The sequence below is a fragment of the Entelurus aequoreus genome, linkage group LG01, assembly GCF_033978785.1.
Source record: "Entelurus aequoreus isolate RoL-2023_Sb linkage group LG01, RoL_Eaeq_v1.1, whole genome shotgun sequence".
NCBI lineage: Eukaryota > Metazoa > Chordata > Actinopteri > Syngnathiformes > Syngnathidae > Entelurus > Entelurus aequoreus.
The window spans coordinates 51,111,855-51,126,854 of record NC_084731.1 but is presented as its reverse complement, the minus strand read 5'-3'; the positions used below and the strand labels follow the sequence as shown (position 1 = coordinate 51,126,854).

General features: G+C 40.0%; 1 protein-coding gene across 4 annotated transcripts in view; it reads right to left on the bottom strand.

The window, feature by feature from the left end:
- LOC133654264 (sodium-coupled neutral amino acid transporter 3-like) overlaps nt 1-15,000 on the bottom strand; it is a 167,115-nt gene that overhangs the window by 12,745 nt on the left and 139,370 nt on the right. For all 4 annotated transcript variants that reach the window (XM_062054510.1, XM_062054502.1, XM_062054519.1 and 1 more), the window contains 5 exons: nt 10,958-11,040; nt 8,680-8,738; nt 8,287-8,427; nt 671-750; nt 412-512 (listed from right to left, as the gene is read on the bottom strand). In XM_062054510.1, the coding sequence (XP_061910494.1) occupies nt 412-512; nt 671-750; nt 8,287-8,427; nt 8,680-8,738; nt 10,958-11,040 (464 nt within the window). The remainder of the gene's footprint in view (nt 1-411; nt 513-670; nt 751-8,286; nt 8,428-8,679; nt 8,739-10,957; nt 11,041-15,000) is intronic.

Genomic DNA, 15,000 nt, shown 5'->3' with positions numbered 1-15,000 from the left:
TTTTGTCGTACATGATTTTTTTTTTTTTTTAAACCTAATTTTCATTGGTGATTTTAGACAGAATAAATATACAGTATATAGATTCGATTGAAAATAGAAATAATGACAACAAATAAACAAAAAAAACATACGCATGAGAGCATACATTATTTTATTGTATTACCTTTCCAGTAGGCTTCTTTCCAATCTGGTTTAAAAATAATTTGCCATGGAGTAAAGTGAGGGACATATTTATTATCTACACCGTGGAAGTAATAGGCATGTTTATTTTATGACCACAAGAGGGCAATGATGCTTAATGACGTTCATTACTGTGTCTTTTTTTTTGCATTTACAGTGCATACAATTTAATTTAAAGGCCAAATACAGCAATTTACCAGTGAAATGGAAAAATGGAGGAAGAGGCCTCACCATAGAAGGTTAGGTATCCAAAAAGAGCAGCCAGGAAATACATGATGTACATGACTGCAATGGAGATATTGGCCACATGCTGCATCTTTTTCTTTGTGGGGCTAAAACAACAAGATATTACTACACATACGACAAAACACATGTAAAATGTAATTCACAGTCATTTTAGGAAGCAAACATGCTACTACGTCTTGTGCGAAATATTTCCCAAAAAGTTTCAAATAGTGCAGGGGTCAGCCAAAACACAAAAAGCACATACTTGCGTAACTCTGTGTAGATGGGCAGGACCTCAGGGTGGCACACAAAGGCAAAGGCCAGGATGGGGATGGTATAGGCAGTCTGAAAATTAACCCCAAAAGGTCACCATAGATACCAGCGCCATCCCAGACGTCTTTATTGGTGGTTAGTTACTCAGACAAGTGACAGAGAGCTGATTGTTTCTCCTGCGGTTAATTTGCCCTGAGCGTAAACCTGTCAGGGGGTTTTGCATGGAAGCCGCTAAGCACCAGAATTCCTTAGGGTTGCTGTTAATTAATAGGAGCTTGTAAAATTGATATTTGCTAATGAAAAATTTAATGTGAATGATGAGGGATATTTTCTCGGAGCTGAAATCTTGCATTATAGAAAGAAAGCACAGTCTACTAACTCAAATTCCTCGCTTGTTAAACAGTGTTAATTTTGACAGCTGTTTTTAATTTAGTTTAGTTAGTCTTTTGACGAAAATGTATTTTAGTTTTAGTCATATTTTAGTAATCTAAATTAATTTAATTTTAGTCCACTTTTAGTCGACGAAATTCCTCAACATTTTAGTCGGCTAAAATTACAGTAAATTCCGTCGACTAAAATATAAAGTATAGCGGACAACAAATCTTTGAAGTTGTCTTGAAAGCACTTTTATCAATTATTGTTGCAGAGCATCTCAAAAACTCAAGTCAGAACAAGAAATGCACTCCATGAATATTTTAAAGTACATTTCACACTAAACCTTAGTCCGTGTTACTGTTTTAGCTGAAATTTTGCATCTTTTTCAAATGCTGAATAATACTTGACCAAAATGGTCACATGGGAAACTAGTTTTATTCTAGATTAGTGGGCAAGCTCACCTTTGCGTACAACAAAAGTATTGGTAGCCTAAGCAGTCTTGCTCCTTCTCTGCTGTCTTTAATAGTAAGAGTAATTCAGTACAGTATGAGTCATTTGAAAATATTAGTTAAGGCCTATTTACTGTTGCGAAGATGTCTGTATGATTAACCTGCAGAAGATGCTTCAAGTTGGTTGTATTTTTACCAGAGAAAATGAAGCCACAGGGTTTACAATGTGTCTTGTTGTCTGCCTTGCAAAGGTAAAATGTGTTCGTATGTCTTCTCCATCTTCCAGGGTTAGAAGACATATTGCGAAAATGTGTATAATAATATAAAGGCATGAGCAGGCTCTTCTTCCTTAGGTCCTTTAATGTGTGCAGCAAGCTGTTGGAGATGTTTTTCCAGTCTGTTGTGGCCAGTGCCTTGTACTGCAGTGGTTTGTTGGGGGAACAGCACCAGCAAAAGGGACTTAAACTGGATCAACAAACTGATCCGGAAAGCCGGCCAAACTATTGGCACGCAGTTGGAGGAGTTTGTGTCAGGGAGGGACAGGAGGACACTGGACAATCCTGCCCACCCAACCCACCAGGACAGCAGAGCACAAACTCCAACAGGCTCCTTCAGCTTTGTTGCCACAGTGCGATTCAAAAACTCCTTCATTCCGCACTCCATCCAGCTGTATAATCACTCGACATACAGCAATAGATATTTGTCTATTACCTTCTATGTTAGCTACCTCTCTTTGTTTATAATGTATATTTTCTGCTGGATCTACTCTTTATTTTATGCTGCCCTTTTTTTGCTGCAGCTGTTACATATACTGTAATATTGTACATGGTAATTAGGATTTGTTATAAATTGTATATATTATATAAAAATATAATATAATATAATAATATACTATATCAGTATATATTATATACTGTATATATAATATGTAAATATTACATATGTTATATTTTATATTGCTACTATGGTTTAATTTTACAGAATTTCTAGGCGCGTCAAGGCGTTGAGGGGATCTGGTTTGGTGGCTGCAGGATTAGGTCTTTGCTTTTTGCAGATGATGTGGTCCTGATGGCTTCATCTGGCCAGGATCTTCAGCTCTCACTGGATCGGTTCACAGCTGAGTGTGAAGCGACTGGGATGAGAATCAGCACCTCCAAGTCCGAGTCCATGGTTCTCGCCGGAAAAGGGTGGAGTGCCATCTCCAGGTTGCGGAGGAGACCCTGCCCCAAGGGGAGGAGTTCAAGTACCTCGGAGTCTTGTTCACGAGTGAGGGAAGAGTGGATCGTGAGATCGACAGGCGGATCGGTGCGGCGTCTTCAGTAATGCGGACGCTGTATCGATCCGTTGTGGTGAAGAAGGAGCTGAGCCGGAAGGCAAAGCTCTCAATTTACCGGTCAATCTACGTTCCCATCCTCACCTATGGTCATGAGCTTTGGGTTATGACCAAAAGGACAAGATCACGGGTACAAGCGGCCGAAATGAGTTTCCTCTGCCGGGTGGCGGGGCTCTCCCTTAGAGATAGGGTAAGAAGCTCTGCCATCCGGGGAGAGCTCAAAGTAAAGCCGCTGCTCCTCCACATCGAGAGGAGCCAGATGAGGTGATTCGGGCATCTGGTCAGGATGCCACCCGAACGCCTCCCTAGGGAGGTGTTTAGGGCACGTCTGACCGGTAGGAGGCCACGGGGAAGACCCAGGACACGTTGGGAAGACTATTTCTCCCGGCTGGCCTGGGAACGCCTCGGGATCCCCCGGGAAGAGCTGGACGAAGTGGCTGGGGAGAGGGAAGTCTGGGCTTCCCTGCTTAGGCTGGTGCCCCCGCGACCCGACCTCGGACAAGCGGAAGAAGATGGATGGATGGATGGGTTTATTTTTTGTCTACTTTATACCTTTTGTTTTCGCCCTCTTTTTGTGCCCTTGTGTGCATGATCCTTTCCATCCTTTGTAACTGAGCTACTGTGTGGAACAATTTCCTTTGTGGATCAATACAGTTTGTCTATGTCTAAGTCTAACAATACTATATATATATATATATATATATATATATATATATATATATATATATATATATATATATATATATATATATATATATATATATATATATAAAAGAAAATGCATTTTTAGACAATATGATATGCCTGGGCGGCTCGGAGACACCGAGAGTAACAAACGGTGGGAAATGGATTAGAAAGGACAGATTTAAAAAATAATAATGCTGTGTTTATTGTGTGCTAAGTGTGTTGAATAGTTTTATTCTAGCATCATACTGTGTGTTTTTGTGATTTTGAGCGCCTTCCCAACCTCAAACCTCACTGCACGTCACTGCTTTCAACCATCCACACACTCTACTCACTCTGGACATTGAAGCCAAAAACTTGTTACTCATTTCCAAAAATTACCTATTTTCCCGGAATTACTAGGAATGGGCAATACAAAAACTTCTGCGTATCCCACATTTGTCATCCGATTTGAACCGTTCCACCATCCACACACTCCACTCACCCTGGACATTTGAGCCAGTGTGAAATGTTAGCATGTGAACATTAATATATATATATATATATATATATAACTTTTTGCAACTCAACGCTAAGAAAACGGAAATGCTGATTATCGGTCCTGCTAGACACCAACATCTATTTAATAATACCACCTTAACATTTGACAACCAAACAATTAAACAAGGAGACTCGGTAAAGAATCTGGGTATTATCTTCGACCCAACTCTCTCGTTTGAGTCACACATTAAGAGTGTTACTAAAACGGCCTTCTTTCATCTCCGTAATATCGCTAAAATTCGTTCCATCTTGTCCACTAGCGACGCTGAGATCATTATTCATGCGTTCGTTACGTCTCGTCTCGATTACTGTAACGTATTATTTTCGGGCCTCCCTATGTCTAGCATTAAAAGATTACAGTTGGTACAAAATGCGGCTGCAAGGCTTTTGACAAAAACAAGAAAGTTTGATCATATTACGCCTATACTGGCTCAGTTGCACTGGCTTCCTGTGCACTTAAGATGCGACTTTAAGGTTTTACTACTTACGTATAAAATATTACACGGTTTAGCTCCAGCCTATCTCGCCGATTGTATTGTACCATATGTCCCGACAAGAAATCTGCGTTCAAAGAACTCCGGCTTATTAGTGATTCCCAGAGCCAAAAAAAAGTCTGCGGGCTATAGAGCGTTTTCTATTCGGGCTCCAGTACTCTGGAATGCCCTCCCGGTAACAGTTAGAGATGCTACCTCAGTAGAAGCATTTAAGTCCCATCTTAAAACTCATTTGTATAATCTAGCCTTTAAATAGACCCCCCCTTTTTTAGACCAGTTGATCTGCCGTTTCTTTTCTTCTCTCCTCTTCTCCCCTGTCCCTTGCGAGGGGGAGTTGCATAGGTCCGGTGGCCATGGATGAAGTGCTGGCTGTCCAGAGCCGGGACCCCGGGTGGACCACTAGCCTGTGCATCGGTTGGGGATATCTCTGCGCTGCTGACCCGTCTCCGCTCGGGATGGTTTCCTGTTGGCCCCGCTGTGGACTGGACTCCCGCTGATGTGTTGGATCCACTGTGGACTGGACTTTCACAATGTTATGTCAGACCCACTCGACATCCGTTGCTTTCGGTCTCCCCTAGAGGGGGGGGGTTACCCACATATGCGGTCCTCTCCAAGGTTTCTCATAGTCATTCACCGACGTCCCACTGGGGTGAGTTTTTCCTTGCCCGTATGTGGGCTCTGTACCGAGGATGTCGTTGTGGCTTGTACAGCCCTTTGAGACACTTGTGATTTAGGGCTATATAAATAAACATTGATTGATTGATTGATTGAATATGCTTACTTTTTCCAGCTAATTTACACTTTTTTGCAAATTCCGAAGCAGTAAACCTTGGAGCCATATAACATGGTCTGTGACACATGTTATATGCTAACATTAGCATGCTAACTTTTTTTTTGCCATTTTCGCAGAAGAACCCTTTTGATTTATTCAACTTGGTACATGACACATGCTAACTATTAGCATGCTAACGTTATAATTTCAGTTCAGTTTCAGATGTGGGATTCACACGCAACTCTTGCCCGGATTGCAAAGATTCTAGTCAAATGTATTTTTATAAAATTAAAACTAAATTATTTAATCAAAATAAATATTTAATTTATTTAAGTTAAATGTTGGTATGACAAAAACTCATGAACTTATTCAAATAAATTACATTATTTAATTCATTAATTTTAAGTGATGAAAATGATTCTATTGAAAATAATATATTAATTGAACATATCTAATCCTCTACTAAAATGTGTGTGAATTAATTTAATTTTTGTTAAATATTAATGAATGTGGGCAGCACGGTGTACAGGGGTTAGTCACAATACGAAGGTCCTGAGTAGTCCTCGGGCTCGGGATCTTTCTGTGTGGAGTTTGCATGTTCTCCCCATGACTGCGTGGGTTCCCTCCGGGTACTCCAGCTTCCTCCCACCTCCAAAGACATGCACCTGGGGATAGGTTGATTGGCAACACTAAATTGGCCCTAGTGCGGGAATGTGAGTGTGAATGTTGTCTGTCTATCTGTGTTGGCCCTGTGATGAGGTGGCGACTTGTCCAGGGTGTAACCCGCCTTCCGCCCGAATGCAGCTGAGATAGGTTCCAGCACCCCCCGCGACTCCAAAAGGGACAAGCGGTAGAAAATGGATGGATGGATTAATGAATGTCAATGAAATATTTATATGAGAAAAACTAAATAGTTTAATCAAATAAAATACATAGTTTAAATCATTCATGATAATTGATTAAAATGATTTGATTTAAAATAAATACTTGAACATATTTAGGTATCTAATAAAATGTGTGTGAATTCAGTGTATGTTATTTAAAGCTGAATACATAATATTCACTGTTTATTCAAGAAAATCTAATAATTCACTCAAATGCATGTTTTAATCAAATAACTCAAATTAATGAAAATGATTTTTTTAAACTAATATATTCGTTAAAGCATATTTATTTATCTACTAAAATGTGTGTGAATTAATTTTAATTTAATTTAAGATTGATGAATATCAATTCAATGTTTGTATAAAACATCCCAGTTATTTTATTCAAATAAAGTGCTCATTATTTTGTTTATTTTTGCATTAATGAAAATTATGTTTTTCAAAAGAAATGTATTACTTTATTATGTGTACTTATATCTACTAAAATGTGTGTGAATTAATTTTATTTTTTATTAAAGATTGATTATTATCGATTAGATTTTATATAAAAAATCTAATTAAATAATTAAGTAAATTAACATCTTGTTGTCTGGCATTGGGCTGTTGTCTCAATGCAGCCATCTCCTCCCTGAAGTTCTTCAAATCAGGGTTATCTTGCATTAACAGTTGCATGCCATGATGCAACTGTTGGCGCACTGCTGCTATCCCCATTTAATGGTCTCCACAACACTGCTATTGTCCCAATGGGTGTTATCTTGTTGCATGGTATGCAACTGTTGACGCAATGTTCAATTCTCCTCGTTCAGCTTCTCCACCTCCTGTTTTAATACATTAATTTATTCTCTGAACTTTCTAAATTCCACCATATCTTTACGATTTTCTTTTCTGTCTTTGATTATCGTTCTTGGATATCTGCAACATCTTTTTGTACAGCGTTGATCATCTGGTCCTCGAGAGTGTCGACCTTGCTTTGTGTCTTATTTATAAGACACTCTTTTATGTCTGGTTCCGCCCCTGGTAATGGTGTATTGTCCCGTTAATGGCTTCTTGTCGTGCTCATGGTTGCTCAGCGGCGAAGTAAAGCCGTTGGTGTTGTTAGCTTCTGCGGCAGGCGCGGCTCTAAGGTGTTTTTATTTTTTTAAATGTTTTTTCTCACATATTTTGCCAGTGCTGTGTCAGCCTTTCTTGTAGATCACTTGTGCGGTCAGAAGCTTTTAAAATATGTCCAACTCCTTCGTTGTTGTTGTTTAGCTTTGGGTTGCGAGGCAATGGCTCTGAGCTAGCATTTAGCTAGTTAGCCCCCGGCTTTTCGGCACTTTCGGTTTGCTTATTTTAGCGAATCTGTGCCTCCCACTGGGCAGAGTTGAAGTCGAATATGTTAGCAAGCTGTTCTGTTGCCGTGATCACAATCAGTAGTCGGAAATTACAGTTTTTTGGGCTGGCATTTTCCCCAACGTATCTCTATACGCGGTATAGCTCGGTTGGTAGAGCGGCCGTGCCAGCAACTTCAGGGTTGCAGGTTCGATCCCCGCTTCCGCCATCCTAGTCACTGCCGTTGTGTCCTTGGGCAAGACACTTTACCCACCTGCTCCCAGTGCCACCCACACTTGTTTAAAACTGTAACTTAGATATTGGGTTTCACAATGTAAAGCGCTTTAAATCACTTGAGAAAAGCGCCATATAAATATAATTCACTTCACTTCACTTCACATTTTCCACTGTGTGGATGATTGTGGATACTCATTTTTCACACAAATCCTCCCGCTGTAATGACCTGCCTTACTCTGCCTCAGATTGGCGCCAATTTACGTAGGCGTTTAGTGTGACCAATCAGAAAGGAGGCGAGTTGCTATCAATGCCCAACCCTAGTGCCTAAAAAGTGGAACATCGCGCACGTAGAGATGGAGAAAGACACATCGTTGGTTTGTAATGCGTCAAGCAGATAAATAGTGTACTATACAAGTGTAACAGAGTGCTGCAAGCCAAGTGTGACCGTGTATGACTGTGAACTGGCACATTGGCAGCATGCTAGTGGGTACAGGTGACTCCCAGTGGCCATAAGGAGTGACATGCCTACTTGCGAGTTGAGGTTAGCCATTTTGGGAATACAGGCGGGGTCTTCTGCCCCGCCGGGAAGCGTGATGTTCAGTCCACCGGCAGTGCCGTTGAGGGCAAAATCCACAAATGGACAAGGGACATTGAACTTCTTGTATATGACCTGCAGAGGTGCACAAGAGGCAGAAAGACATAGTTAGCATATTGAGCAGACATAGCACAGTGAGATGGATTACAGCTTGCACAGCCAAAAGTAGGTCAGTGAGGTCAGACTATAACAAAGCCTGGAGTACAGCACGCAAGAGCGAGCAGGGAGAATATTACAAAAATTGGTATTAAGATGAAGCCAGCAATCTGATTATAAAATGAGCATCAGGTTGTACAGTATTTACACTATGACTGAAAGTACACTTACCGAGATGAGGAAGAACACCATGCAGCTCAGGGAGAAGCCACTGGTGTACCCCAGGTACCCTAAAACAAAGCAGTTAATTAGCATAACTATGTGTTCTACTGAGTTGATATAATATTTTCCCTCTGATAGAGAGGATTTTCTAATGTTGCATTAATTTGTAACAATCTGATGTGCTGGGAGCAAGAACTTATCAGATCACCGCAACAAAGCACTAATGCACTGTGCAACAAAGCTGAGAACAATCTCAAGATGCTGACGAATGGTGACATAAATAGTTATTTTACTGTCAAAGAGTACTCACAAGTTGGGGGGGAAACAAAATGAGCACTGTGGAGTAAAATAACACAGCTAACAAAAGAGCTTCTAAACTAACTCAGGGAGTTTCAAGACGTGCAAGCAAAATATACAAAAACAACTGGGAAAAGCCACGACAAAAATAACACGAGACGAGCAGGTGCAGCAGAAAAGCTACCAAGCATGACGGACCAGGGAGACGAAAAATTTGCCAAGTGATATCTGACAGTCAGGATACCCACCATGGGGAAACCTGGACTCAAAAGGGGGCAGCACAGCTGACATTTAACTGACTTTGCTAGCATGTATTTACAATTTAGAATGATAAAAAAAGAAAAACGTTTGTATTCTCATCTTATACTGTATAAGGATTAAGAATGATAGACAACATTCCACAAAAAGTGCAATTTCTCTTTAAATTGTATCTATTAAATATGCAATCAGATCAATGTGCAAGACTAATAACATCATAACACAATATATTTTACAGTTCACATTAACGTGAATTTTATTTTATTTTATTTAATGAGGCCCTTTTACTATTCACTGAACATGACTCATCATACAGCCCGCATTACTATACTGAAAATCCAGTCCAGGTTTTCACTGTTACCTTAGCAAGGTTGAGCAAGACCTTGCACGTCCTGCAGTGTTTACAGAAGTAAACCCAGAAGCAAACATGCTTCAATTCTAGTCATCTCAGTACTGGCACATTTGTGGCAATTTCAAGGATTCTGTGCAATCAAATTCAACATTTTATGAACCGCGGAGAACATTATGAAAGAAGATGTCTCCCGCAGTTTTGGGGACATTTGCCTCGATGTTTGCTCTGAAGAGCGTGTTGGCGGCAGTGGGGGAACATTGATTGACATGAGTTCCTAAAACATTATTTTCGCCTGTTTCTGCTAATTTCAATCAACTATTATTTTGTATTTGTTTATTTCAGTGAATAATGATGCTTATGATAAGCACCCTTATTATTCGCCATTATACGACTGGAGCGTGGGAGTTCACACTGAAGTCGCATCATAACTGATTGATTTGTAATTTAAAACTCATAATGATGTCTATAATATTGCAAACAGAAAAACAACGTGATATGATAAGCAAAGCACACTACTACAGCTTTGCAGTATAGGAGTGCTACTTAAACGTAACTGATGTAGTTTAATAGCCTTAGTGTTATTTTAGAACAGTGTTTTGTGGGCTCTGAAGACTGGATGCACTGACAGACTCATAGTCAAAATGGTGGAGTTCTATGTTTTTTTTTAATCTTCACTTTTATCGTTTTCACAATAAATGGCAGGCTGTTGTAATAGTCCATATCATCCATCCCTACTGGCCAGGTGTGGCCTGTGGACCTTGAATTTGACCCCTGTGGTCTAAATGCCTTAAATTACCATTACAGTAATAACAGGAAACTAACAATATTGCTTTTCAGCCATTTTAATTTCTTCAGTATTTATTGTGTAATTCTAATACAGTAACAAGTTGTAAGCAAAACAATATTACAAGTGCAAACATTCTGAATCAAAGAGGTTGTGCATAGATAACATATCTTTGGGTGGACATCCAGACCTTGTTTTCCAGGCAAGATAGTTTATTTCCACCAAAACCTCTTGTTTTCAGGTTAACTCTGTAGTGCTATCATCTGTGCAACATTTCGCTGTTTGCAAGTTGCCTGCTAGCTTTTCCATGCAACAACACTGTCCTTACGTGTTTGGGCCATCTCATGCTTACTAAAGATGACTGAAGCTTTCTTTCACTTACACTTTCAATCATTTAAATGTATTCAGTGTTTGTTGTGTAATTCTAATACAGTGCCAAAAAGTTGTGGCGCGCTTGCATCACAGGAACCTCCTGGGGACTAAGCCCCCGCCCCCTGTTCTTCAAACCTAGTGAAGCCCCTTCACCAGCTACACCCCTGATGTCATCATGGAGGATTGTCACAGACTATAAGCAGTCAACAATTCATAAGACTCACCCAGCTGCTTCATGAGCGCCAGCGGCAAGATGACAGCGATAGATACGATGACCACAAGGTAGTTGCCGTTCATGTACCATTCACTGCAGAGGCACAAACAAACCAAAGAATGTTTTCATTTCACTTCTATAAAGGAATTACAGAGTCAGATGTTCATAAAAGAAGGGACATAAACAGGTTTTGTTGAATTAATTCAAGACTTCTGAATGTATAGCTTCACATTTGGCATCATTTAACATGCAAGCATCAACCCAATGTGGTGAAAAGGTATGCTAAACTTTACAATATAGGTGACCAAAATATTTTTTTTTTCTTCTTCCTATTTACAAATATTAATATTCCAACAACTAAATCACCTTTTTGAGGGCTTTAACTAATGGCAGGCCTAAACACAAGGCATTGCTGAGACTGATGGTCCATCAAATATACAGCAAGTCAGCCATATTGGTATACAGTTACCATTTGGGGCGGGGCTATCAGCCAATACACAGGAAGTCAGCCATATTGGTTTGCGGGTGCCTTTTTTTTGGGGGGGGGGGCGATCAGCCAAGTTGCAGTTTGTCTTTGTTTTCTGTGGAATGTTTTAATTATATTGCCAGTAGTGTTGCATCCTGGTCACATAGTTTGTGGTGGTTCTGTTTCCAAGACACGGAAGGACAACAGGAATCAGCTTGCAGGTGAAATTATGATTTATTCTCCAAATGCAAAACTCAATTCAACCAGTGTTGTCTTGGGAAAACGTGAGGCTAACTTAGCCTAACAACATAACATAGGAACAAAAGAAACAGGTATGAACTTATAGTGCAGCTTGCAACCCAACAGAACAGTCACGTGTAGCGAATAAGACCAAGAGGCAGGTATAAATAGCTCTCTGATTAGTGATCAGAAACAGGTGAGCGTCCTGATCACTAACCAGAGGCAGGTGCAAAAAATCAGAGCCCATGGCAACAAAGTGAACTGGAACAGAAATGAACACTCAACTAAGGAGAATAACAAAAAATACAAAACAGAATAAGACCTGGAACGACAGGTCATAACAAGGTCATAACAAGGTCATAACAAGTAGAATACAAAGTAGCCACCTGCCCCCATTCTGGAACCCCCAATGTATAGGTGTGTTTGTGTTCCTATTGTTATGGCCAGTAAGTGTAAATTACACTCTTAAGAATACATTTTTTAAAAAAAAGGGGTAAAGTTTGGTAAAGTTGAATGACACTGGCACAATGTCGCACAAGTCACTGCCAAACGGAGGGCTATTTTTAGACTGATATTGAGTGGGAAAATTACACAGATACAACTTCTGTTGCTCTGTCTTTATCGTGTTGCGCGCTTGCACACATACACACACACACTCACACAGACTCGAGCATGTGTATGTCTCAATATTGTAGAGGACACAAAATAGCTCAGCCATCTATCCTGTGGACATCCTACCCTCTGGCCATCTGGCCCAGGGACACAATCGTTCACTGATTATGCCACGCACACGCACACACACACATGCACACACACATTCGCACGCAAGCGAAGAATGCGCTATAAAGACACAGGTGCACTTGCAGAAGTATATGGGCCTGTTTTAAAAAAATCAACAAACAAATACAATTGAAATAGAAATAAATAATTTAAATCAAAAAAGGCATCTGTTGTCTATATGTTCTATAATATTATGGTAAGTTTACTGTAAAAAAAAAATCCCTTTAAATAAAGGTTATAAATGTATTCGTTTTTAATTGGTGAAAAAAGGTATGTGATCAGAGGATCACATACATCTATACATACATCTACTGGTACTTTAAATATTGTGATTGGTAGAGACCAATCACAATATTTAAAGTACCAGTAGAGTGGAAAAACAAGGTGCCTCTATATTGAAGCTATTGATTTATGACACCTAAAGACTTTCAAAGTTTGCGAATAAATAGATATGATCGGAGATTCACAAGCCATTTCGAAAGTTAATGAGCAAGCCAGTCACGTAATCCGGGATGTGAAGGTAGCAACCACAGAATACTTCCCCAACAACAATGCTAATCAAGCAGACTTTGTGAGAGCCAACAACAATTACTTTGGGAAAAATTATAACCTTTAGTTTTGAAAGTTTTAAAAGCCGAGTGCTAAACGGATGTAGCTTTATTGAAACATTAGTATCAGCACGGTGGTTAGTGCATGTGCCTCACAATACGAAGGTCCTGAGTAGTCCTGAGTTCAATCCCGGGCTCGGGATCTTTCTGTGTGGAGTTTGCATGTTCTCCCCGTGACTGCGTGGGTTCCCTCCGGGTACTCCGGCTTCCTCCCACCTCCAAAAACATGCACCTGGGGATAGGTTGATTGGCAACACTAAATTGGCCCTAGTGCGTGAATGTGAGTGTGAATGTTGTCTGTCTATCTGTGTTGGCCCTGCGATGAGGTGGCGACTTGTCCAGGGTGTACCGCGCCTTCCGCCCAAATGCAGCTGAGATAGGCTCCTGCACCCCCCCGCGACCCCAAAAAAGGGACAAGCGGTAGAAAATGGATGGATGGATAGTATCAGCACCATTGCAAGGTGCTAAACCTACAAACTAACCATAACAAACCATTATAAAACAAACATTTACAACTTCCACTCTCGCTGGCCGACCGACAGTACGATCACATAATCCCGTTTGGATTAAGATTCAATCACAATCCTCACAGTGGGTAAAAAAAAAAAAAGTTGCAGCAGTTAGCGTCTTTTTGTGTCCCTTTTGGCATCTAGGGGGATGTCAAAGTTGACTAGCCTCTCAAACCATGGCCACATTTGACTACTAGCCGCAGATATAAACCGGTACGTTATTGTAAAATGAGATATCTACATACAAAGATTTTGTAAAATTTATTTACCTACCTTAATTTTTTCCTAACGATGCCTTTAACACGAAAGTAAAATGGCTGATCAAACAAAACAGAAAAGTAATTGATGTGTTTATTCATCCTTTATAAGATTAATAAGAGGTTCTCCTTTTTTAGTATGGTTCAAGATGCTTATCAGGATTCTACTTCCTTGTGCCTTGTATACAATTTGAGTTGGAACTGTTTCTTAAAGTGGATCATTGTAGTACATCGTTTGATTTCTTTGTTTAATCCATTCCATAATTTAGCAATTAGCGAATACATTTCTTTGTATAAACCGCAGGGTTCAAAGCTTGGGAAACAAGTAGCGGCTTAGTCCAGAAAATATGGTAACTGAGCTGTCTTTTTCTGTTAAACTTGGGCCAATTGCATCCAAACTAGTCCCCCTTGACTGTGGAGTGGCCCAAGGTTCAATTTTAGTTCCTGTCTTGTTCTCACAGTATTTGTTTCCACTGGGTTCCATTTTTAAAAAGCGCAATATTTAATTTAATTGATTTGCAGATGACGTACAAATATACCTTAACTTAGAAACAAATACAGATATATACAAAGCCTTGCAAAACTGCCTACATGATGTAAAACATTGGCGGTCCATCAATTTTCTTCATTTAGATTAAAAGAAAACTGAAATTGTGACTTTCGGGGACACAAACCTCACTGATGCAAACAGTGCTCTAAGCCCTCTGTCCGCTTATTGCCACCCCTGTGTGAAAAATCTTAGTATTTTTATCGATAGCTCTTTTAAATTTGACAAACAAATCAGCTCAGTGATCAAAACAAGCCAAACTCTTGCTGAGGTAAAACCATACCTGCCCAAGATCCAGTTTCAAACAGTTTTGCATTCACACTAAAAAATACTGGGTTATTTTTCTACCCAAATGCTGGGTTGAGCCTGTTGGGTCATATTTAGAGTGTTCTGAAAATTACTTTTAAAAATAAATTAATTATAGTTACTCGTTACTTTACCAAAAAAGTATTAGTGAGAGTCTTTGTCGGCTTTGACGCCGCTCTTTTAAATCTTTTAACCGGATTGTGTTACCTCTGGGGCAGCACGGTGAAACAGGGTTAGTGCATGTGCCTCACAATACGAAGGTCCTGGGTTCGATCGAGTCTGTGTGGAGTTTTCATGTTCTCTCCATGACTGTGTGGGTTGCCTCCGGGTTCATCCCACC